The sequence below is a fragment of the Pipra filicauda genome, unplaced genomic scaffold (genome assembly GCF_003945595.2).
Source record: "Pipra filicauda isolate LSUMZ 115617 unplaced genomic scaffold, ASM394559v2 scaffold516_size422861_pilon, whole genome shotgun sequence".
In the NCBI taxonomy this organism is placed as follows: domain Eukaryota; kingdom Metazoa; phylum Chordata; class Aves; order Passeriformes; family Pipridae; genus Pipra; species Pipra filicauda.
In genome coordinates, this window is record NW_024104661.1 from 158,605 (window position 1) to 184,587 (window position 25,983).

Genomic DNA, 25,983 nt, shown 5'->3' on the forward strand with positions numbered 1-25,983 from the left:
GTTTGCTGAACCCAGGAGTTGGGAAGCCCCATGAGGACTTGCTGGCTAGATACAGACCAAGAGTGTCCCTGCTAGAATTCATCTTGCAAGCAGTTGGTTAATAATCAGAAGGAAAATGTGAATGCTTGTAAGCATTGCCAATTAAAACTTTTATTGGGGGGAGGAGGGTAGGGCATGTCTCTGCCCCTTTTTTTTGTGGCTTTTTTTTGGGGGGGGCTTTTTGGGGTTTTTGGGAATTTTTTTGAGGGACAGCAACATGCAATTAAGTTTAGTGATGCGGCTTCTTCCCATTGTTTAACTTCTTAGTTACCTTGCCTTACAGGCTGTTGTACATCTCCATCTATATGCACACTGTAGTTGCATACAATAGATTGACAGTTTGATCCCATCCCCTAAAATAAGTGATGTAGTTGTGCGTGATCTGCCTTCCTCCCAAATTCAGATTGAAAGACCTGCTGGAAGACCTACTTCCCTGGGGAGAGAAAGGAAACTAGAATAGGCATCTCTGTGCTGGAGGCATTTCACAGTACACCCCAACTTCAGAAAGAGTCTGGGTGATACTGAAAACTGCCATCTAAAAATCCTTATTTTCATTGAGTACAGTAGGCTGGTAATCAGATTAAAACAGGGAATTAACCAGGATTTTTACAGGGGAAGAAGGAACAAGGTGCATTTCTTCTTTGTATGGTCAGATTTGTTTCTTATCCTGTTATTCCCTGCCAGTTTTTGTCTGTTTATTCAATGTTAATTCAGTGGGACTGTTCAGATGTGCATAAACAAACAGCTGAGTGTTGGCAGGATTGTGGCCTTACAAGCTTTAGAATAGAGCCACGTTGGCAGCCACCAGTAGCCCCACATACAGTTATTGCCTAAAGCACATAATAGCAGTAGAGAAGACCTCAAGTTCCCCTTCCCTCTTAATTCACACTGGGGCTAGCTGAATATCAGGAAGTATTAAAGCTGTCAGTTCACAGGATTTAAAGCAGAAATTTCTTAAAATCACTGAATAATTTTCCTTTTGTTTTTACTTGCCCTTCTGCTTCTCATTCCAGCCAATTTTTATTGTACAACAAAAATGGAAACGTTTCTATGTAGCAAAACTCCTGTATATTTAATGGTAAAACAGAGTGGGAGGAGTTGTGGGTCTCTCTTTCATACACAAATGTCTGGGCGTTATATATACATATAACCACACACACACACATACATACATATATATATATATATATGGTTGTTTGGGGTTTTTATAAGCTGTTTTTTCTAGGGCCAGGAATCTCTGAGTTCTTATTTTCAGTGGGAATACTTCTTGGAAGTTGAAAAACTTAAAATATTGCCCATTCAGTAAGGCTCTGTCTTTGTTGATCTAAGCTGAGTGAATAAGGCTGATGGTGGTTGTTTGTGAGACTTGTACGTCACTTTGAAAGGTGGTAAATTTTGGGAATTATCTTAGATGCAATTTTTTTAAGGAAAAGTAACTTTCCATCCAAGTCAATAGACCTTCTATTGCTTTCATCTTTATTTTAAACAGGTAAAGAAAAAAGATTTCTCTTACCTACTACAATCTTTGGTTTCTTGAATACTTTCTAAAGGCCTGGATATGGCTTCTTTTTGCCATAGGACTTTTTATAACCTGAGAACTTCTGTTTGAGCCTTGAGAACCACCATGTGTTATATTTTAGGGAAAGCATTTAAGTTTATTATGTAATTAAGAAAGTTATTTATCAGAATCTGTGTTTCTTTTCATTTAAAAAATTGCTTGACAACTATGTAAAAAACCCCAAACCAGTTTTTTTTTACTGCTGCTTTTAAAATCACTGCTTGTTGTGTTGTAAGGTGGCTCAGTCCTGCAAGTGTTTAATCGTAGGAAAATGTGGACTCAGTTCCCAGGATGTTCAAGCTTGGAGTTCTGCAGCATCACCTGGGTGGGAGGAAATTGTGCTGGGCAATTCTCAGTTTAATATAGTGTAATATATATGACATATAATTGCTTCTGAGGAATAGTTCTGATTTAATAACCTTGCTTGTGGTAATCTGCCAGTGCTCAGTTGAGCAAAACAGCTGAAAAAAAAAAAAAGGCTTCACTGCTGGCTTTTTATTTTATCTGTATCTGTGGATTTGTTGTTTTTTTTTAAGATGATATGAAGTGGAAAGTAGTAAACCTCCCAAGAAAACTCCCCATGCATCTCACAAACATGCACTACTATCTACCTCACCTTCGAGAATATGAAGATGGAATTTTCCCAAATGTTATTTTTGGGCAACAGAGAACAGGAGGTGGGAAATTTGGTTTGGCTTATATTTTCTATATGTTTTTATTTTATATTAAATTCTAGCAATGAAGCATACTCAGAAGTTTGGAGTGGGTTTTCTCCTTTAACTTAACAATGTGCCCAAGCTGAATTAATTTTAATGGAGATTGCAAAAGTACTCATCCCTATTTAAAATCTTTACCTCATAGTATTCTGAAAAGCTTTTCAAATATCAAGAAAAACAGTCATAACTGAAAAACAATATTATTTTTTGTTTTAATCATGTGTTCTTATGGCTAAGGTGCATTAGCTGACATTTTTCACCCTCAAAATTAGTATGAATGAGGAAGCCAAGGTGAATTTATAATGCAGTCAGTTTGCCAATGAGAGATGCAAATGTAAAGGTGATGTGATAATTTAAAGGATGTTAATATATCTTCAGTGTAATTTTTCATCCACATGAGAAATCAGCTGACACCTGCAGAAATCATAATGGATTTCAGTGAACTATAAGACAAGTTATAAAGTTACATCTTCTCTTAACTGTCATGTGACAGGTAAAAGGAATATTCAAAAGCAGTAAGCAAAGAAGGAACTAGTCAACCATTTTGCTGAGTTTTGTATTTTCTTTAAATTTTGATTTTTCTCTAGGGTGATTTTATATAAAGAAACACTTGGCAGCACTTTTGATTTAACTAAAAAACTCCAAACCCTTGGCCATGCCCATGACAATGGATAACTTTCTACAGACTTCTCATTAGTAGGTGTACAACAATTAGCTGTATCAGTGTGATCCTGTGTTGTAGTTCTCACCGGAGTGCCCATAGATCAGTGTCACTAATAAAAGAATGCTCCGTGTTTAATTTTTTTTTTATTATTTGTGCATGAAAATCACAATAGCAAGTAGTTTAATAAGGACAGGTTGACCTTCAGTGTGTAAAACCCCAGTGGTTTAGCAGGATATATGCTGGGAAGGAACACTGGAACTTAGGCATTTTTGAGCTGACACTGGCATGGATATTAAAGTCTGCAGCAAGTCACTAGTTGCACCTACTCCATTCTTCTAAAATCTGCTGCTTTCTTACCAACCTCCTCAGATTTAGGGGAATAGAAATCATCTGCAAGGACTAAGATTCCATCGGTTTACTGAGCTATGTTTGGCCACTGATTTAGGTAATGCCCATATGTATCCTGCAGATGCATCCTGCTTACAGTCTAGTGATGTCATACAGCACAGCTTTGGTACTAGTGGAACCTTTGCCAGAGACAGTTTCATCACCTTTGTTTTAAATAACAATAATATCTAAGTTTCTTTCTTCTTATTACTAATTCTATGGAAACCATTGATGCATATCAATCAAGCTGCTCAGCAAGATGTTTGAATTTGATTCCTTCTGAGATACATACACAGCGTTCACTTCCTGTGAGAGCCTGTTCACTAGAACAGTTCTGGTTTAACCCTTACTACTTAGATCTCCAAAGCAAAAGTAACCACTTATTTTGCAATACTCACTTTTAAAACTCAGTAGCAGGCACCTATGTGTTTGCCAGAGGTAGTAGTATCCCCAAGTTCCAAAATGTTGACACTCTACACAGTGTAGGGCTGGTGCTTATAACATAGACACGTGGGTGTCTAACCTAAACTTAGCTGGAGGGGTCTCTCCTTCCAAGTAGTAAAGCAAATGCTGTCACAGTGCTAAGGGAATACTAACTGTCACCAAATGTCATGGTCACATCAAAATTAAAATGTAATTTCCCTTTCCTTTTACTTGACTTAAAATTACGTGACTTGAGGCCTTCTCTCTTCGCAGTCTCACTGGTGATGGGTATTCCTACTGTGAAAAGGGAAAAGAAAAATTACCTGATTAGTACACTGCATTCCCTACTGCATGGACTTTCTGAAGAGCAAGAGAAGGACTGTGTAATAATCATCTTTGTAGCAGAGGTAAGTTTGCATGGAAAGGTGCAGTATGCTGATAGAAAGACAATATGGAGATTTATGTCTTAGTGTAATAACGTAGGAAAGGCTGCAAAATAATGTTACCTGGGCCTTTGGGAGGGATTTCTTCAGGCCTGGAGGAGATGGTGAGCAGCTGGTGCCTTAATGTTCATATGTGGAAAAAACCCTGTAACTCAGAGGATCGAAGGGTAAAAAGTCACATTACATTTACAGAAACAGTTTTTTTCAATAAAACCATATGAACTCATTATTTATCTCTGAAAGTAAGGTATTCTGCTTTCAGAATGAAATGTAAATCCTCCACAGAAGAGTTCCATAGAACTTGAAGAAAGGAAACTTAATCAGTCTAAAAAATGTTCAGATCATTTATCTTCTAGTTTGATATCATATATCTTGCAAAGGTCATGTTAGAGCCTTCTGCATGCATTTTGACATTTTATGTGCCAAAGAAGACTGTTCAAAGACTTGATCAGTTCCATGTTTGGGAAAGTAAACGGGGCTCAAGGTAAAATATTAGAGCTAAATGCTTTTTTTTCTTATTCCAACATGTCTTGATCATATTAGAAAAAAGGCTACAGAAGGGAATTAGCTAGTCATAGATTCTTGCAGGTAAATGACTGTGCAGTTATTCAGACTTCATATTTTTAATTCATGTTTCTTTATCCTTCCATGAGCAACATTAAATTCATACATGTATTCATTAACAGTTACGGTTTGCTTTTTTTTAGTTCAGTCACCACTTTTGCAGCTGTAATATTGTCAAACAGAACATAGTTCACTTTAGTAAGTTATGTCATGACTTCCACTGTTCTGTTTTGATCACAGTGATAAGTATATAGGATGAATTTTACTGGCTGTAGTTCCCCTTGAGCATAGTTTTCAGGAGCTGAACTTATTTTACAGTTGGTATTTCCCAGTGAAGAGCTCTGGCAATGATGAGCTTTGCCAAGCTGCCATTCAGATAAATGTTTTATTACAGGGCTTCAGAGGGTTCTGTGAGTTTTTGAGGGTTAACTTCTGAATAGTGGAGAGTCCTAATGTGACACTTTAAACAAACAGCAGGTCTGGTTGTAGTAACATAGTCCACATCAGCCAATTTAGGATTAAACTGCCATTGTAGGAATTATTCCCCGCTTTATCCCATCCCCAAAGTCACATTCTCGCAGCTTCCATTTTTCAGCCGTGCAGTAAATTGGAGCAGCTTGATTGTGCTGATATGAGAGGTGATAAGAACATCTATTATGAGAGGAGGGCAGGTGAATCTACACCTTCCTTTTTCTCCAAATGTCTCAAAAGATCGAGTTAAATGTTTATATCATGGGTTAAGTCATAGTAACTTATTGACTGAAAGTGAGTTGTAAGTTCTGGGTATTTTTTTCTTATTGCAGCTCTTTGCTTACCATTTCACCTTGGTTTTACTTATTGTGTATTTAAAAAAAAAATCTGAACTGCTAAGACACACATTGTGTTGCTTTGGAAATCACATCCATAAAACTTTGCACTCTTTAATGTAGTTAGCAGATGTGTTTTGCACACCGAAACTGTTACCTTTATGAAACAGCAGTAATGAATAAGTATGTCCTCAAAATTTCTAAAGAACCCTAAGTTTGTTATATTAGGAAGAAACTAACTAAAATTTTAAGTACTGCTAGCTTTAGAATATTTTGTTTAGGTGATTTTTCTCAACAGCATCAGGCCTCTTTTGTGATTTTTGGATGATTAACCTGAAGCAGCTCTTTTTACTGACATTTCTATGACTGTGCTTTTCTGGCATAATTGAAAGCTGTAGAATAGAATTTATGCAGAAAATGGCCTGGCCTCCTGCAAGAACACTGAAAAACAAAATGCAGAAACCACAGCTGGAGATGGTTCACTTTTGCATTCAAGTACATTGAAAGTTCTATTGGTTTGAAAAGCCCATACTGTCCTTTAGTAGAAATTCTACTGTAATGTACCGTGTTTGTTTGGAAGGAAAAGAAATAGAGAATAAAAATGAAGTGTTTGCGTATAAATATTCCCTACAAAAGGTTGTTTAATACAAAAATAGGTGACTTGAAATGAAATGCACCCTTCTTTTCTTTAGGTGAATACAGACTATGTTAAGAGTGTTGCAGAAAGTGTTAAAACCAGGTAAGTCCTAAAGAATGTAACATCCAACAGCAAGTGAGTTTTTTTGAAAGAAAAATTATTGAAAAAATTAGAGCATTTCAGCTGAAATGGAACTGCTAAATAATGAGGCAAAGGTTCACTCTTGGTATGTGTGCCATAACACACTGTGAAACAAAAGCTTCAGAACAGAAGGATGTATATCAGTTTATTTTCTATTTTTTATTTCATAAATATGCTTTAACTAACCAGCTTAAATCTCTGATAAGTATTTACTTGAGCCCAAGTCTTTTCCCCATGAAATTAATGATGCAATTCACACACCTGAAGCTACATATATTAGATCCCCACTGACTACACAAGCCTGCAATGTATTCTGATGTCTGTTGTAGAATCATAGAATCATTTAGGTTGGAAAAGACCTGTAAGATCAGTTGAGTTCAACCATTAGCCCAGCACTGCCACCACTAAACTATGTCCACAAGTGCCACATCTACATGTTTTCCAGGTGTCTTTGTTTCCTTGTTTGACTACTTTTTTTTTGGGCAGCAAATGGATTACCTCTATAATCTTTAATACTATTATATGATGGGTAACATGAGATGGGTATTCTTTGCCATGCCAAAATTAATGTAAGAGCTATGAAATGAAAGCTTGGTTCCCACTGCAGTTCTGCTTGCTCTTATCTTCCCTCCCCATAAATGTTTACAGTATTGTGCGTGTTAAAAACTGCAGAGCAACTTCAGAGGAACTACTAAATTAAAAACGTTTGGGAAAAAAAATACAATCATTGGTAGATTTTTGTCTTTAAAAGTGCTGCTTTTAAGAAATAGTATGGTGTAGCTAGCAGTCACAAAACAGATAAGGCTAAAGGCCCTGAAGGGCAGTGAACTGAAAGAAGCAAGAGTTGAAATCTGCACTGTGCTGCAGTACTGGTGTTGCTGGTTCTTTCATGCACAAGCTTATTGGTGAATTGGTTACTCTGACAGAACCCCTCTTTGGCCAATATTCGAAGTGAAACAACCTTTCCCCTCACTCCTTTGAAATGCCTACAAGAGTTCTCAATCTTTGTATTAATATTTTATTAGAATTATAGAATCATTTAGGTTGGAAGAGACTTTTAAAATTGAGTCCAGCCATTAACCCAGCGTTGCCAGACCCACCACTAAACCACGTCCCCAAGTGCCACATCTACACGTCTTTTAAATACCTCCAGGGATGGTGACTCAACTGCTTCCCTGGGCAGCATGTTCCAATGCTTGATAACCCTTTTGGTGAAGAAATTTTTCCTAAGACCCAATCTAAACCTGCCCTGGCGCAACTTGAGGCCATTTCTTCTTGTCCTGTTGCTTGTGAAAAGAGATGGACACCCATGCAAAACAACCAACAAATAATAAAAAAAAAAATCGAACAAGATCCCTGGAGGAGTTGCCCTTTTTCTTCACTTTTGAGGCCTTTCTGGACATCCTGCTGCACTCCAGGGTTTCCCACACTGCATTTAGGGTGTAGGTTTCCCCCAGAAGACTCCTTGTGCTGAGCCTGTTGGTTAAGTAATAGCCATTGCTTCCTGCCTCCAGAGAGTTTATCTCAGCTGGGAATACTGCAGCAAGGACAAGGGTAAGAGGCATTTCTCCTCAGCACTGTTGGGCACTGCTAAGGTACAATACTTACAGCAGTTTGAGCACTTAGATAATTTTTTCTATTTCTTCATGGCTTTAGAAAAAATTATTGCAGTGTAAATGCTTTGCCAAAGTTACACGTAAGAGTTTTTTTTTTCCATAATGCTTTTAATCTGATGTGCTTAATTTTTAGTGTTGTTTTTTTCATTAATCATAGGAAATGTGAAACTCAGTTCTGAAAGCTCTTTATTTCTGTGATCCTTTACTTTGTTGCATTGGAGCTTGTTTGTTGGGTTTGGTTTTGGGGTTTTTTTGTGGGTTTTTTGGTGTTTGGTTTTTTTTTTCTGGGAAGAGAGGGAGATTTGACTTCCAGGCTTGACTCTCAAAGTGGATTACATGTTTTTTCAATGACTTTTAAAGGGAAAATTTAATCCTTGGAGCAGAGATTAGACCCCAACCAAACCCCTGCTCTGGACAGTATGATTCTGGCTAGGATATGGAATTATAATTGGAGCAAGGGTAAGGAAACTTGGAGCTCTCACACAAGGGGGAACAGTCGTGTGTCGTTCTGAATAGTGGATTTAATCATGAGTTACTGCTGCATTTTGGCAATTATCTCAGGATTGTTAGTAAGCATCTATAGATGCAGGAAGGGCAGGATTTTTGAGACACTTCTCTCCAGTGTTTTCTGAGACTTTGAGTTACTGACCTGTCTGTTCTGATGGTGGTCAAAGACCACTTCTTGGTTCCAAATTTGCAGTCTATGTGACTTAGTTTCTTTGCTGGAGTTGTGAATTCCACTTGTGTGGGAGCAGACCTAATTCTGGGGACCTTCTGTCTATGGTTGCCCTCAGAAGTCTTTTTGAGGAATGGAGTCTCACAAAGATTCTTCTCACAGCTTTCCCAGAGAAATCCAGTCTGGAGTCCTAGAGGTCATTTCTCCTCCTGCTTCTTATTATCCAGATCTTTCCAACCTGAAAAAAACATTTGGGGATTCTGAGGACAGAGTAAGGTAAGATGGCTGTATAATACCCAAGAACTTTTGCTAAGAGTAAAAAATGAAAAATTCTGCAAAAGTCAGTGTGGTTGAGCTGATAATGCTCTCCTGTTTCAGAGCTAATGGATCTCAACTGTAACTTTAAAAAAAAATTGTTACACAAGCAGATCTTGAGAAAAGCTATGCTGCACATCAGCTTCAGGGTGAAAGCCAAGGCTTCTCCTTTGGATCTTGACTCTGGGCATCCCATGGGTTTTAAATCAGATGGATAATGCCAAAAGGTATTATCTGAGCATAAAGGAAACAAAACAGGAAAATCTTTCATGTGATGCGTATGGGAGAGGCTCTGTGAACACACAAAGGAAACCCCATGTGGCCCCTTAGCTAACTACTGACAACTACTGTGGGTTTAATTAGTGACCTAACTTTTGGTGATCACAGACATTTTATCTACTGTTAATGCATCCTAACTGGTGATTTCATTCATTCACGTGCCCCAAATTCACTGAGACAGAGATTATAACCTAAAAAAACCCCATTGATTTGTTGGAGGAAAGTAATTTTCTTTCAATCAACAATAAATAATTTGTCAGAAGCCACTGCAACAAAGCAGCAAGAGACCTGCAGTACTGAGAGTTTAGGTTAGAGGAAATCAGCAAGTATATGTATGCTTGTGTTTTGGCTTTATAGATAAATCTTATGTGTTTCAGAGCATAAACAAGTTTAAATACTTAACTTTCAGATATGATTAAAATCAGATACACTTTTATGTTATTTGAATACTGTTAAATTACTCTCTAGTCTTTCAGCATAGATTATCAAACATCAACTTTGTCCTCTCGTAAAATGACAGACTGTCCAAAGTCTCTATTTATATTTAAAACGGAAAATTAATTTATTAACCTGCTTTTGTGCTGTTCATAAGTAAAAGCACTTTGTTTTTCATTTTAGAATAATCCATATGTGTTTACTGTTCATAATATAAGGAGTAGAATCATTTAAGTCAACTGACATGAATAAACTTGTTAGACATTTTGTTTCAGGCTCCATTGATGGAGATCAAAATTTTTTGCTTAGTTAATGTTAACATTTATGGGAAAGTCAAATTATATATAAATGTTTACACTGATTGTAGAGAAATGTTTTTTTCACTTAACTATGGGTTAGAATACTCAACCTTACAATTTCACTGTAAAGGAAAAAAAACTGCAGAGCATTAGAAATGCTTTTATTATAGAAATAACTCTCGCAACCCCCCCAAAAAACTTATCAGAATTTGCTGCTTATGTTTAGGTGGAGAACTAAACAGAATTTGGATTATAGCTTTTTAATGCTATATGCCCAACCTAAGGGAACATTGTATTTACAGGTATGTCTATATTATCATTAAATAGCTGCAATGCATCTGTACCGATTATTAGCTTTGGCAATTTTAATTTTTGTTAAAAGCCTCAATAAAACCAGAAGTCTGTTGTAATTTTCTGTGTGTTTTACCTGTGCTCTTTACAAGCATCTGCGTATTTCTGTGTTTATATTCATCTTGTGGCCAGGTACTATTTGATTAAATCCATCTGTACCTTCTTGTCGTTTGTGAGGTTGAATAGCAAGGTAACTGAAGCATGAAGGCCTTATTTGATTAGGTTAAGAAAGTCAGAGTTTAATGTCTCTTTACTTAGTGCAGCAAGGCAAAATTGTGGTGGCAGGTCCAGGTTGTAGCCCAGATCCCAACAAACCAGAATCTCTCAGATAGGGAAACACACCAATATAGCAATACTGAAGTTAAAGTTAAACTACATGTTGGTACAGATCCTAATTTCTGCAGAAGACTTAGTCTTAGACTTTAAGATCTGCATGCATTCAGGCTTAGCTTTAGCCATCATTCTAAATTTTCCTAATTTGCACTCCATAAAGATCATAATCACCACCAGAGATTCCAAAATTTATCAGAGTTGTTCAATAATGGAAGAGTTCCATAAAATTTTCACATAGCTCATTAGTGTCAAGAAAGCTCAGAAGAGGGTTTTGCTTGGTTCTTAGTTTTCCTGGGTCTTCTACTCCAGACACTATCACATAAGGAGATCACAGGATTCCTGGAAGCAGAAGAAGAGAAGACTGCAGGAGCAGGCATCTTGTGTGGTTCTTGTCAGGATTTAAACACAAACACGTTTGAGCTGGGCTACCCAAGGGTCCGTGCTGTGTTCTACAATGTGGCATAGGTGCTCAGAAGGCAGGAGGAAAAATGTTGTGTTTTGAACAGTTCAGGTTTAGCGGAAAAGGAAGTATTTTCCTGTGGCTTTTGTATATTTTTAAGAACAGTACCCAAGTTTACTAAGTGTAGACTAGAGCATTAAGGTATAGGAAACCCAGTGAAGTGAAATGTTAAGATACTGTCAGGTATTTGATGTCCTTTCCTGTTTCACAGGTCTACAAGCATTCATGTTTGCATGGCAATGACTTACTTATGTATTTGTATTTTTACAGAGATTTGAGAACATGAATTTTCTTATCTGAGACAGTATATAACGACTGTATAAGTTATATTGAACTGTGTTATTCAGAGCAAAGCCTGCGTTCTGATGGTTGTGTGGGAGTTATGCCTACATTCAGAATTTTCTTTAAAAGAAACTGTACTTTCCTTATACCATTCCTACTATATCTACTTCTTCATTTTTATGTCCAGCCTGCAGTTGTTTCTGTAGCACTGATGCTGTTCTGCCCAAAAAATACTTTGTAGAGTACAGCTGAAAAGAATGAACACTTGCTGCCATAAAATCTCCCTCTATTTGGAAGTCTTGTATTAAAGGAAAGCAGATAACTTAAAAATACTTTTCCTTAGGCTGCTACAAAGATTTACTTCAGTAGTCTTAAGCAAAACTTTCACTAGCTAAGATTTTATTTATTGTTTTGTCAAGAATGGTATAGTTTGGGTGACCGGTATTAACTCTGAAATTTCGAAAGAAGATAAGCATACATGGTTAGTCTTGATGTCTACAGTTGATGTTATGAGTCAGGCAAGATCTTTGCCAAATAAACACTCATTCTAGGATATTGCTGAACCAGGATTTAGGCAATCTGAAGTCCATTGAAGCTAAGATGAACCTTACCTACTGATCAAACATAGTATTTGAAAGAAACAGAATAAATCTCGTCCTTTTTATCTGAAGCATCTCTTCTACTTCTCCTTTTTTTTTTATTTGGTTGGTTCGTTTTTGTTTGTTTTGGGCTTTTTTTTGTTTGGTTGGGTGGAGTTTTTTTGCTGGTTTTTGTTGGGTTTTTTTGTTTGTTTTGCTCTGGTTTGTTTTTGTGGGTTTTTTTTTGAGCGGGGTGGTGTTTGTGGTTTTCTGTTAGGGGTTTTTTGGGCTTTTATTTGGCAGGGGGAGGGTGTTGGGGGTTTTTGGTGACATTTTCTTTATCAATAAAACGTGGGAGATCTTTGAAGTCCTTGTTTCCACCTTCACTATGCCTCCTGGCATCCACCAGAGCCCCTTGAGGCGCTTGTAATAATGGGATCATAACATAGCTATAAAAGCAGGCATTCCAGTCCCAGCCTAGTAGTGAAGACATGCATTTGTTCTTTTTGTCCCTGTAGACTTAGCTCATTCTGAAGCAATCAAACATTTAAAATCAGAAAGAAACACAAATACAGCAGTTTTTGGGAATTGTTTTCTATTAGCACTGAGAGGAAGCAAAAATAAAACATAAAATAAGTCTTTTAATTTCTTCAGTTAAGATCTGTTATAAAGTTCTAATCTAATTAACTGAACTACTGCTATGCTTTTTTTTTATCCCCACACGTGGAGGCTGGGGAAGCTTTGTGTTATATATATATATATATATATATATATAAGTTTGTCTATAAGTTATATATATATAACATATATATTACTTATATACCATTACTTCAGTTTCTCAAGCGTATTTCTCTAATGTATTTAAGGCCTGAGGAATAACTCAACGAGTTCGTTAGTAGTCTTTACATGGATTTTTTTCTTCCCCTGACTAGACTCTAGGTCAAGCCTGTTATTTGGCAGAGCTCCTAAAAGGAGCTTCACAATCTCTACATAGTCATTGTCAGTGTTTCAAAAATATAAAAATACCTTAATGTAACTTAGAAAGGAAGACACTTTCCTGTCTGATGCCTACACTTCCATTGAATGCTTCCACTTTTTTTGTTACTACTTCATTTTTACTTCTCTGAGCATAAGAAAAACAAATGGAAACCCATTTATTGTCTATCATCTTGAAAATTTTCATAGCCTGCCTATAGTGCATGTGTCTCTTTTCATCCAAAAGTACTGATGAGTGAAAGGAAATTAGCTGCCATCATGTGTTTTGCTGACCTTCTCATGGCAATGGGGCAAATGAACTAGACAGTTCATATCCTAAACCTCCTGATCCAGCTGTGTGCCACTACATAACCATTTTTGGTAGAGAAGAGCGTATGAAAAAGAAGTGGCTGTAAGCTGAAGGTGGAAAAATTCAAATTAGGATTTGGATAAAAAGTATTAAGCATTCAGGATAATTACATGTATCACATACTGAAAAAGAACTGACACTGAAATACCTAAGCAATGGCAGATGTTCTCCAAGAAGATATGCTTTAGTTGAACACAAATTACAGGGCTCAGTGCAGGGTTATATAAAAAACTTAGTGGCCTGTGCTATGCAGGATATCAAACTACATTCTCTAATACTCACTGCCAGCTTCAGGAAAGCCCATTTCAGACTTATCACTTTGCAAAACTACTTTCAGTTCATAACCACATTCACAGCCTCTGTATTTTTAATTTTTGCTGCTCTTGTAAGCTTTCTCATGGTGTTTCTTGATATGGTGGTCTCCCTAGGTTTTTGAGATACTCCTCACTGGTTTTGATCCTTTTTTGGTGCCCCTCAATTTCTCTTTAAGGGTTCTCTAACCTTGCTCTTTATCCCTTTACATCTAGCTCCTCTAAGCTCATTTGATTTTATGCAAGATTTCTTGTAAGTTGACATTTTGGTTGGGTTTTTTTTGTTGTTGTTCTCTTCTGCATAGCTGTCAACTCAACTCAGTCCCCCCACCTCAGAATCTGTTAAGAAGCATTCATCTTGATCATCTTGATCAGTTTGTCTCCGTCTATCTATTTTTTTGGTATCTTACTATCAGCAAAAGCTGACAGGGTCAAATCTTGTCTTTTCTAACCTCATTCTACATCCTCCTGGCTTCACTGTTGACAACACATTTCTTTCCAGCCAGCCCTACACTTGTAGTGGTGGCTAAATTCAACTAAAAGCTGTGGGCCTGCTCTCTCAAGCTCTTGATGATGACTGTGCTGAGTCAGTTGAAGACACAAAACCGGCAGGAAATTGTTCCTTTTTTTTTTTTTTTTTACCCTCATAGCATTCATTTTCTAGCTATTTATCTTCCTGAAGCAGATTCTACCACCACCAGACATGTATCAGGGCCAGTGAAAGTACAGCAATTAGATCAGATTACTGTATGATTACACTACACTCCACCAATATTTTCCTGAAGACTCAGCCTCCTCTTCTTGTGTTTTCACACCCATACTGAATTCAAACTGTTAATTGCTTGCTCCTTAATTACTTCTCAAATACATTTATTTCCTTTGTGTCATTGCCTCCAAGCTCCTTATTTGGATTTGTTATCCTTGGCATTTTAGTATCAGGAGCAGCTTCTGTTTTTTCAGGTGCCACATTCTTCTCTGAAAGCCAGGCATCTCCTTTCCAAGTCTCCTTTCCAAGTACCCTTTAGCTGGCTCCACTGCTGTATTCTCCCTCAGCCTTTATAACACTTCAAAAGCTCTGTGTATTCCTGTCCTTCAGTGTGATTCACGCAGCACATGCCTTCTTTCATTACCAGAATTCCCTGGGACAATTTGCTTTCCACAGGCATCTCAGTAGTCATCTACAGTTCTTCTCAGTCACCTTTTATGAATGACAAAGTCTGCCCAGGCTACCAGAGCCCTTAATCATCTGCATTTGGCACCTCTCTTCTCAAACAGTTTGCTCCTGTTGCCTATCAGTGCTTATACAACTTAAGTACAAACCGTTCATTGTTGTCTTCCCTAACTTCTTATCTTTTTGTTTAATATTTTCTTTTAAGTGAAATCTCTTTAAGGTAGGAAGTCCTCCTTTCTCAAAAAAGGGACAAGCACCCATGGTGTTACGGTCACTCCTGTAGATAAATATTTAATGAATGATACTAAAACAGATATATATGTAGAAGTTAAATAGCAATCCACTGTAGTTTGGCAAAGTTTCAGTACACACAGTACAGCTGTCAACATTTGCATGTGGCAACATCACCACCCCCTCTGCAAACAACAAAATCACTGCCTTTTTTTCTTTTTTTCCATTCTCTTCAGCTGGAAGACGATATTATAGCCAAACCTGATTATATTGCAAGTATAAAAAGCTTTGCTGCTCAACAGTCCCAAGACTGGATGGTTCTTGAGTTTTCACAGCTTGGGTTTATTGGTAAGTATCGATCTTAACAGGGTCAACAGGATTTGGAGCTGTGTAGGTCAAAAAGGTCTCACTCAGAATTACACTTCAAAGCATGGAAGGACTCATGTATCAAAACCTCCCTGGTTCTTCAGGGAAGGTCCCACTGAAAGTCTTTTACTTTTTGTGCTCTTTAAAACTGTCTTTTTAATACAGAATCTCCTCAGCATAGGATCCAAATTTGGGTTCCCATAAAAAGGAAATTGTTCCATCCCAGGGCACTGTGTGCCCCTGTAATGTGTAGTCTTCAAGAATCAAGCAATGTTTTTTCATATCTGTGTCTTAATTTGAAGATATTCAGTATAATATTGCCATTGAAATGGCATGTCTAGTATTTTTACGAACTATGCAGGCTCTGTTTCATCTGACACTCTGCTACAGGTGACTGGCAGGTTTGTGTTTGGAAATAGGATATAATTACACACATTATTAGTCAACTGGTTGACTGTGTAAGAATATCTCCAGGCATGGGATGGATGTCTTTGCAAAATCCCAAAGAACTGGAGGATCAAAAACTCTCCAAAGCTGGAGTCTATGTGAAATTTTCACTAAATATCAGAATTATGTTCATGTGTTTAAGGCTGGTGATACTTAAATATTTATTTAAATAAATTACCTTTAAACATAAAGCTGGTGATTTTTGCATAGCAATGAAAACATCTGAACATGTAACATTTTGTCTTGCTTTCAGGAAAATTGTTTAAATCAGAAGACTTGCCACTTGTAGTGGAATTTTTTCTCATGTTTTATAAAGATAAGCCCGTAGACTGGCTTATAGACCACCTGCTCTGGGTTAAAGTATGCAATCCAGAAAAGGATGCAGTAAGTATGTCTATGAGTTTTTGAACATAGGTAATATTCAAACAGTCTCAGTGACAAAGTAATTTATTTTCAGTAAGCAGAATATAAATCTCTCAAACCTGACATACTTTGGAATTAGTGGGGAAAACTGTACTGTGCTGTGGATCTGCACAGAGTGGCACAATGTTTGAGCCCGTTGGGCCATAAAGGGAGGTCTGACTCTCAGAAATTCACATTTTTGCACCAGAATTGTTTTGCTGCCTCTATCAGCTCAGAACACAGACAGCACAAGCTCACATCTGCCTGCAGCTGGTCACGTAGGCAACCCTGCAGCATGAAAGAAAAATATTAATATGTAAACCTATGGGTTTCTTGTAACCTTCTGCTGACCTTCTAATATGAAAGTCAGTAGAACATACAATGCTACCACCACAGTTGTTCTGAAATTTGCCTATCAATTCCTTTCTTTCAGGAAGCAGAATTTAAGTGTTTTGGTTTAAATCTTTTACTACCTGGGAAAAAAATTGACTGTTTTCCTGGAAAAAAAAAAAAGAGCAGGAAAACATGTAGGTTGAAGGAACTAAATGATGCTTTTTACTGAAAATGAAAGGAACAGTTGTGTTGTGCCATTTCTAGCACTATGGGTGAGCCCAATGATATGTTAAGTATTTCTTTATGTCATTTTGCATTCTTTCACTAGTCTTTGGTGCTGGTCACTACTCATAGTCTTCTTGTATAACAGGCTGTGCCATGGAGGACTGACCAGAGTTTCTGCTCCTCCTTGGTTTTTAAGGTTCAGGAGTTTTAATTAGTGGAGCCAGTCCCTACTGCAGGCATTTACACGTGTTACTTTGGTGTTGATAAGGAAGCAAGCAGAGACAGATAGCAGTTGTGCAGAGCAGGAGATTAAGGGGAGCGGAACATTGCCGGCTCCTGTCCAGCCTCTCACCCACCAGCACCCCCAAGTCCTTCTCAGCAGGGCTGCTCTCGATCGGTTCATTTCCCAGCCTGTGTCGATATAGGGGTTGCCCTGACCCACATGCAGCACCTTGCACTTGGTCTTATTAAACCCCATGAGATTCCCAGTGGCCCACTTGTCCAGCTTGTCCACGTTTTCAGCCTCGACTGACTATTAACATATCCAGGTTCAACTTCATCCGCTCACCAAATTGAAAAAGATGGTTTGTGATAAGCAGGGCCACCAGCTCTCTGCACAATTTAGAAAATTCATCATGTTTACCTCCTGTGAATCATCATCCACCTCTGGGCTCCCCAGTACAGAGCAGGTGCAGAGGAGGCCACAAAAATTATCAGAGGCTGAAGCACCTCTCCTATGGAAACAGGCTGAGAGAGTCAGGGCTGTCCTGCCTGAAGAAGAGGAGGCTCCAGAGGAGACCTTACAGCACATTCCAGTACCTAAAGGGGGATTCTAAAAGAATCTCTCTAAAAGAGAGAAGTGTTTTTACAAGGACCTGTTGTGACAGGACAAGGGGCAATGGTCTTAAAATGAAAGAGGGTGTAGTTAGATGGGATTCAAGGGAAACATGTTTTATGGTGAATGTGGTGAGTCACTGGTACAGGATGCCCAGAGAAGCAGTGGATGCCAGATCCAGTGTTCCTGGCCAGGCTAGATGGGGCTCTGAGCAACCTGGTGTGGTGGAAGGTGTCCCTGCCCATGTCAGGGGTGTCAGAACGAGATGATTTTTAACCGTCCCTTTCAACCCAAACCGTTCTGTGGTCCTGTGATCACGTGCAGTTGGGACTAGCAACTTTCAAGGGTGGAAGGCCTGACTCAACGAGGAACCTTATCTCAGCTTCTGCAGAAATGACCACACCATCTCTGTGCTACTGATTATTCTCAGCTGTTGCTCTTTTAGTAGTGCTGCCAGCACTAGTAGTGCTCCTAGCACAAAAGGAGACGTGCTAGGGACTACGTTATTATAAGGGATGAACTGCAAACCCTGTCAGTAGAAAGATCACAAATTTATTTTCTTATAATGATTTTTTTTCTCTAGCAAAAGTATAGCGTGTTTTTCAAAGAAACAGCTGCCAATAAACCAATTTGCACGTGTTGCTTTTTTGCAGTGTTTTGCTGAACATCTGCTGGACAAACATAAAAATACTTTGTTCTTGCTTTCCGGGTGGTTTTGAATTTTCAATTCTGTGGAAATTATAAATCCCCCATGAGTTTTGATGTTTAAGCCAGCTGAGTGAAGACTTTATCAGTTTTAGCTTTAAAAGTCATTGATATAGTTTATGTAACTTTTTTTTTTTAATAGAACTGAAAGCTCTTGATTGAAGAGGTAAACACAAATCAAATCCTCTCAAATTATCCTCTCAAATTTTAAGGTGTGAGACCTGGGATACAGAGAAATTAAATGATCTTCCAAACTCACTCCATTCTATGGCAGAAACAAGAGTAGAACCCAGGGAGTCTCATTTTAGCTCTTTGCTCTGTTTCATGCTATTATGCTTCATGGTCTCATTAATTATTGTGGCATGTTTGCTTCATTGCATCGAACTATGATGCTCTGTAGATACTGAGAAAAAATTGCATTTAAAGGAGTAGTTTGCAATCATTAAAAAATCAAGAAACTCAGAAATTAGTACCAGTTACAGTTATTTAACTCCCTGGTATACGTATTGTCACAAGTGTAGTAAACTGGAAAATTGTGTTTGAAATACAGCATTTAGGGGATTTATCTAATTATATGGTAAAAGATCCATGACTTATAGTACATTATAAGCCTTTCAAACATAGCAGAAAGAGCCAAAATTATAAAGATTGAAGTATAACCAGAATATATCTCAAGAAGGTCAGTTTTGGTCAAAATAGTTTAATTAGAATGATATGGCAAAGCTAAGAGTTGAAATCAAATTTGCCAGAAATAGGTAAAAAAATCAATTGATTTCAGATTGGAGGTCCATTTTTGTCACTCTGAGATGTGATCCATGGTATACAGTGCAGAAATCCCTGAATTACCGGTAGTTCAGCCTTCAAATCTATATAACACCATAAGTGGAATTATGAGTTTTAGTCTAGAAACAGTGTATTTGATATAAAGTGATGGTTAATTTAAGGATTACTCATTTAAATATGGATAAAAACCCTGAACCCATACTCTCAAGTACATAGTGAAATTGCCTTATGGAACTTAGTTTGTCTCTCCTTGGTTTAAATAATCCTTTGCTCCCTTTTACTTTCTTTCCAGGCACACTGTGAACAGGAAAAGTCAAAGTTCCGTATCCGTGCTAAGCCATCGCTCTTTCAGCATATGGGAATTCATTCATCCTTGGCTGGGAAGATACAGAATTTGAAAGTAAGAGTAACAAATTAGTGCCGTATTTCGAAATTACGCGCTTGTGTTCTGACTTGTTTCTCAAATCAGTTTCTGGAATCACATATTTGGCATTGGATGGCATTTCCATATTCAATTATGTTGGTTTACAGATGTGGTGGAAAATATTAATCTGGCACCTAAGCTGCAGCTGGGGCACACTGCTTCTGCACAAACATTTTTGAATTTCTAACGTGAACAATTGCACCAGTCACAGCAGCGTTTCATGGTCTGTAGGAACCCTCTTCCCAACAAAAGGTTACATGTGCTCTGCTCCACACAAACACAGACAGCTGCAATGGTTTGTTTTGGCTGAGCAGTTCACATTCCCAATATGAAGGACTATTAAGAAGGTGTACTGGTAGGACAGGAGTGTGCCTAATGTGATGGCCATAGATTTTTAGGGAGAGTTTGGAGGGCAAACCACATATCTGATAAGGACAAGAACAATGGTGCACCAGGCTTCAGGGATCTCCTGATGGTGCCACTTAGACTGGTCACAAGATCATTTGAATTTCTCTATTTGATCAGACTAGAGATTCATGTAACCTTTAGCAGAGACCAGTATCACATGTTCTGGCAGTAGACAACTATGAGATAGCCTACTGTGGAGAAGTTTATTTTTAAATCTTGGTAACTAAGGAGTAATCAGTACAGCTCTGTCTACAAACTGTAACACTGAGTCCCAGTGATTGCACTGAAATATTATATATTTATTAAAAACATATATCTTTTCACACTGAGTTAATTATTTTCTGGAATAGCTTCCTATAGCTATTCCAGATATCAGTGCACTTTTTTTCATTGCGTGAGTGAAATTAAATTTCTTTATATCCAACAGGATAAAGATTTTGGAAAAAATGTGCTGCATAAAGCACATAAGAATCCACCTGCAAAAGTGGATACAAGCCTAAGAATATACCAGCAATATACCTTGGAAAAAATTTACAAAGGAGAAGACTGTTTTTGGGCTTCAGCTCCAGTGGCAGGTGACTACATCAGGTTCACCTTTTTAAATCCACTTAAAGTTGAAAAGTAAGTATTACGTGATATGGAATACAGAAACCTACATATATCCAGTTTGGAAATTACTGAGTCTGTTCAAAATCAGTGCTCAACTGCTTGCATAAACCTTGTTATTGACAAAAATCCTTTATTTGCTACTTATCTGCTCTTCTTCTTGAACTCCCCTCCTGAAATACATTTCTTCCTTGGTAATTGGAGACCTTCGTAATTTTTTTCTTTTTATTTTATTTCTTCATATAAATATTTTACACTCTCTCGTGATAATTCTCAAAGGATTTTGTGTTTCAGTAATGAATTTCAACAATAGAGTTTATGAAAACTTTATTTGTGTAGTTGCCAACAGAAAGGCTGTTTGCATGATGTCAGGTCTGTATCTCCACCTAGTGAGCTGCACTAAATGACAGTTGTTACAATAAATACTGGTGTTCTGTGATTAGTGGTTAATTAACTGGTTTATGCTTTAGAAAACTTGGGTAGCCTGTATTTTTACATTTTCCTGTTAACTGGGAAGCTGTACTGCATGAAGCTAACTCACATATAGTATTGTCTAATGGCTCGTCCCAGCCCCATCACAATGCTAACCTGTGAAAATGTATTGTTAGTCCTATAATATTTGGTGGTCTTAGGCCTTGAATGTTTGGTACCAGAGGAGAGAGGTTGATGCTTTAAATTTCCTTAGTTCTTTTTGGATCTAAAACCCTAAGAAATCTAGTGCCAGAAATTTCAAACCAAACAAGGATTTTTATTTTTAACTCTTACAGGTATTTTCACTTGGATTTTTATTTTGTCAGTGCTCTGGCTCATTGTCTAGGAAGGAAATTATTTAGAAGCATCTGAATTGATCAGTATTGATTTAAAAAAGGGGGATTCTTCTGGCATGCAGTGTATGGTTTAGTGAAAACAGGAGTTTTTGCTGCCGTTTGCCTTCCAGAAACCCATCTCACCTCAGTCTTAAAATGATAGGAACAGATCAGAGGGCAGATCTTCCCTAGCCATTTAAATCTGGGAAGTTAATTAATTTGGAACTTGAGCACTGGAAAGGGGAGACACTTGCATTCCTGGTTCCTGAGACAGATGGTTTAAATGTCTGTTCTGTTTAAAATAAAAAGCCTCTACTATAGTTTGGTCACAGATGTTAAAGTTCCAATGCATATTTCACTATAGCCCACAACTATTTAAAGAAAAAGTATCTGAAACATTCCTTCAAAACTGGAAAGAATTACTTCCCTAGAACTTTTCTAAAATATAAAATACCTGGAAATAATATACCTTTATCATCAGGTACTTCTTCAGAAGTGGAAACATGGAGCACCCTGGTGATAAACTGTTTAACACTACTGTGGAAGTGTTGCCAGCTGATGTAAGTCTCTCATTTCCAACTGTATTTCATTCTAAGAATGATGTTCAGCATAAAATGTCATAACCTAGAAAACATTTCTGAAAGTTTTATTGTTTCCTTTTTTTTTTTTTACAGGAAATGCAGAGAAAAGAACTGGTTGATACTGGAAATAAATTTAACTACCCAGCAACCAAAGATGGATATTTAAAAATAGGTAATTTTTTTATTGTCACTGCAAAATCAGAAATTCTGTTCTTACATAAAAAAATGGTACTGCTTGAGAGTATTTCATTACCTCTTTAATAAATTCAACATTCCAAGGTGGATTAGTAAGGAAGAGAAACCCTTTGCACTGCTGTGTAGTGTAGTGTATGATGTTTGACCAATGACTATCCAATTTGGTTTAAATAAGAACCCTACCAGCAGCAGCAGCAAAAGCCAAGCCATCTAATTAGAAGAAAAAAACTAATTACAGTCCCTGCAAGGTCTTAATAGGATGGATTGGGTTTGTGTGGCAAGGTTTTGGTAGTGGGAGGCCTACACTGGTGGCTTCTGTGAGAAGGAGAAGGCTCCAGGATGAACCCTTCACTGGCCAAGGCCAAGTCCACCAGCGATGGGAGTAGCACCTCTGGGGTAACATATTTAAGAAGGGGGGAAAAAACCCTGTGTGGCAGCAATTGGAGCTGGGGAGAGGAGTCTGAATATATGAGAGAAATAACTCTGAAGACACTAAAGTCAGTGAAGAAGGCTGGGGAGGATGCCATGCTGACTCCCCTGGGGAGGAAGGAGGAGCAGAGACAACACAGGACGAACTGACCACAACCCCCATTCCCTGTCCTCCTGCACTCCAGGGGGCAAGGAGGTAGAGAAAATCAAGAGGAAAGTTTAGCCCAAAAGGGCAGGGGTGGGGGAAGGTATTTTCAAAATTTGGTTTTATTTCTCATTACTCTACTCTGATATGATTGGTAATAAATTAATTTTTTTCCCAAGTCAAGTCTGCTTTGCCCATGTCCAGCCAGGATCAACCCACCCCACAGGATTCTGGTTTGGCTTTTGCAGCCATAGATGAAGACAAAAATCATGATTATGACAGCATTAACTTGTGTTCTAACCTGAAATGAAGCATGATACAATGCACCTTCTCCCTTTTTGCCCCCACCCTGCTTGCCCTTCTTCCTTTCTCAGGGTGGTGAGCGACTTCTCTTAAACAAACTGCAGACTCTCCACATGCCTGGTTTCTACAATTACCTAAACTAAAACACCACTGTGTGAACAAAAATGGTCTGTTAGGAGATCTGATTTGCTTGCCACTTCTGTGCCTTCTAACACTTAATTACTCTTTTCTCCCACTGAACCACTTTCATCTCTCCAACACTTTGTATGCTTTGACTTCTCTCCCACCTACTCATGGCTGCTTTGCTCTAATTAGAGATGCAAACCAAGATGCTGTCAGCTCACAGTTGCACATGCAAGTTTATAGGAATGAATATCATGTATGGGATGAGTGTTTTTCATTTATCTGCAGGGATTTTATGCCAGTTTAACAAGGTTATTTAAAAAGCATTGAACTATTGAAGGAATGTGTCACACTTGCTCCATGATTACCAGCACATCTTTTTACAGACAGTAATACTTCTCAGAAAAAACTGTTCTAGATGATTTAAAATGACCATGTGTGCCACATGTATATGGTTACTACTAGCATATGCAAATTTATTTAACATTTGTAGCTATAGGTTGTTTTCTTGTATTCTTCTCCAGCTCCTAGTTGCTGTAACTGAAGGAATGAATCCTTCTTGCTTATAGCTTTATTTTTCAGTTGTTACTGTTTGACCTTTTCCAAAAGATTTTTTTCCTAAATGTTTTATTTAATTATACGTGGATTTAATTTATAGATTGTAATTTAGGGCTTTCACGTAAGTTTGCTTGGAAATATACTTCATTCTAATATATGTTTTCATGGATTTTGTTCTATTTTTTTATTTAGGAGCTTTTGAAAATGGAATTGCAGAAGGCAGTATCAATCAGTCAATAGGAAGAATAAAGGCTATTCGTTTATCGATCAGTTCTGATTCCCCTGTCTGGGCAATACTTAGTGAGGTAAGAATGTTAATAAAAGCACTTTTATTATTCATTGTTAAATGGGTTTTGGTTGTTCCAGTCATATAGTATTGATAATCATGACTTCTGTTTAATTTTAAATTAATTTTGTGTGGGGAAACTCACAAAAGTGGAGAATTATATTAATTATTCAGGGGAGAAGTTAAATTTACGTCACAGAAAGTGCTGGAAATGCTTAAATGGGATGATTCTCCAGTTTTGCAGTGCTGCAAGTGTAGTTGCTAGGATTTGGGTCTTGATTTAAAAAGCTTTTTTCAGTCACCATCTTGTATATTAATTATATTATGTCATTATATTATGTAATTTTCAGATGAGCATGTGATTTTTTAATTCTTCAAGTTTTTCCCAAGTGTTTGAATATCAGTGAGCCCATAAATAGAAAATACTCAGCAGAAGTCACTGAAGAGAATTACTACAGCCTTAAAATCTAGCCATAGCTGGAAGAAGGGAAAAGCTAATGTCTTAGGGAAATGTTTCTGCAGAATTTAGAAAATAATATTTTGATTTTTTTCAGGTACTTATCAAGACATCTGAAAACTGAAAAAAAAAATAATTTTTGATGTGTTGCTTGTTACAGACTGTTTGAAAACAAGGCTGACAGCAACAAAAAAAGAACTGGGTAAAAAAACCAATTCCAAACCCATGTCATTCTTAATATTGTCTATTATGAAAGAGTTGAGATAACTCTCATGTCTTTATAGAAAAAGGTGTAAAGAACCCAGTTATGTTTGTAATTTCTGTAAAACGTTTTTGAGTAAGGTGTCATCTATAAAAATCTCACCTTATCTTGGCAACATTCAACATATATAGTTATAAAAAATTGATAAGGCATTGCAGGCTGTCTCAGGGACTAAACCATAAATGTATAACAAATTTCATCAGAAGTAAAAATATGGACATTTTTTGAAAATATTAGGAACACAGTGTTCAACTCCACTAAAAACACTGCTCAGTTTTGTAGGGAAAGGAGAACTGAAGGAAAAGCTGTCAATATTCATTGCAAGTATTCAAAGAAGTCCACAGGAACTGTTTAACGTTATGAAAATGGATCTCAAACTTAACATAAGTGTGTTTCAGTCTTAATGTAGCATAAGTTATGTTTAATATTTTTTAAATGAAAAGTGCCTCCAAGTTACCATTTGAATAATTTTATACTTAAACAGATATTGTTTGGAAGATTGTAAAACTTTTCGATGAATTGTGTATTGAATTAACTACAGGAAATAAGGGTATTATGTGTAACTATATTTTTGTAAAAAGAAAATCTATTTAAATAAAATTTTGGATCCTATTGTTTGATAATCACTGTGTAGTCATATTTAAATCCTGGTCACAGGTCAAAATTCGACATAAATTTGAAAACAGCAATCTCATTTGACATATTTCTAGGAAATTACAAACCACCTTGGGCATCTACCTGTAAACAGGCAGAATTCCAGTATCACATCCTGAGCACGTGAAGGAAGACAGCGCCTTCATTCCCCTGCACAGGCATTGCATCCTAACAGCAGGAAATTAATTGCAATGTACAGCTCTGCGTCGTTTTGTACTGAATGGGTTACATTAATGTAATATTGTATTCTCAATGCAAGAGTGTTTTTCATTTAGAATGAGTTGAAATCAATTGTCTTACATTAAAAGAGTTAAGAAGAGGTTTGGTTTTTTTTAAAAGACCACCTCTAAAAATGTCTTGATAACATTACTTGCAGGTTTATAATTTATTTTTTTTTATATTATTTATTTAGACTATTATTTACAGGATTCTTTATGTACTGTGGTGCTATATATGTGTGTGTGTAGATGTATATACATATATATATGTCCATGTATTTCTTGGACCTAATATTGCAGCCTTCATTATGTTAAGAGTTTAATGCCAGTTAAGAATCAATGCAATAATCCAGCATCCTTAGAAATACACTG

At 37.2% G+C, this 25,983-nt stretch overlaps 1 protein-coding gene across 1 annotated transcript in view; it reads left to right on the plus strand.

Annotated features, from left to right (window-relative positions):
* MGAT4D (MGAT4 family member D) overlaps nt 1-25,190 on the plus strand; it is a 35,966-nt gene extending 10,776 nt beyond the window's left edge. Inside the window, exons 3-15 of the mRNA XM_027729706.2 lie at nt 2,134-2,274; nt 4,061-4,194; nt 6,293-6,339; nt 8,833-8,946; nt 10,225-10,300; nt 15,297-15,408; nt 16,127-16,257; nt 19,449-19,556; nt 20,416-20,609; nt 21,882-21,960; nt 22,075-22,153; nt 23,927-24,039; nt 24,575-25,190. Coding sequence (XP_027585507.1) covers nt 2,134-2,274; nt 4,061-4,194; nt 6,293-6,339; nt 8,833-8,946; nt 10,225-10,300; nt 15,297-15,408; nt 16,127-16,257; nt 19,449-19,556; nt 20,416-20,609; nt 21,882-21,960; nt 22,075-22,153; nt 23,927-24,039; nt 24,575-24,601 — 1,355 coding nt within the window. The 3' untranslated portion in view covers nt 24,602-25,190. The remainder of the gene's footprint in view (nt 1-2,133; nt 2,275-4,060; nt 4,195-6,292; nt 6,340-8,832; nt 8,947-10,224; nt 10,301-15,296; nt 15,409-16,126; nt 16,258-19,448; nt 19,557-20,415; nt 20,610-21,881; nt 21,961-22,074; nt 22,154-23,926; nt 24,040-24,574) is intronic.
* Nucleotides 25,191-25,983: the final 793 nt, after the last annotated feature.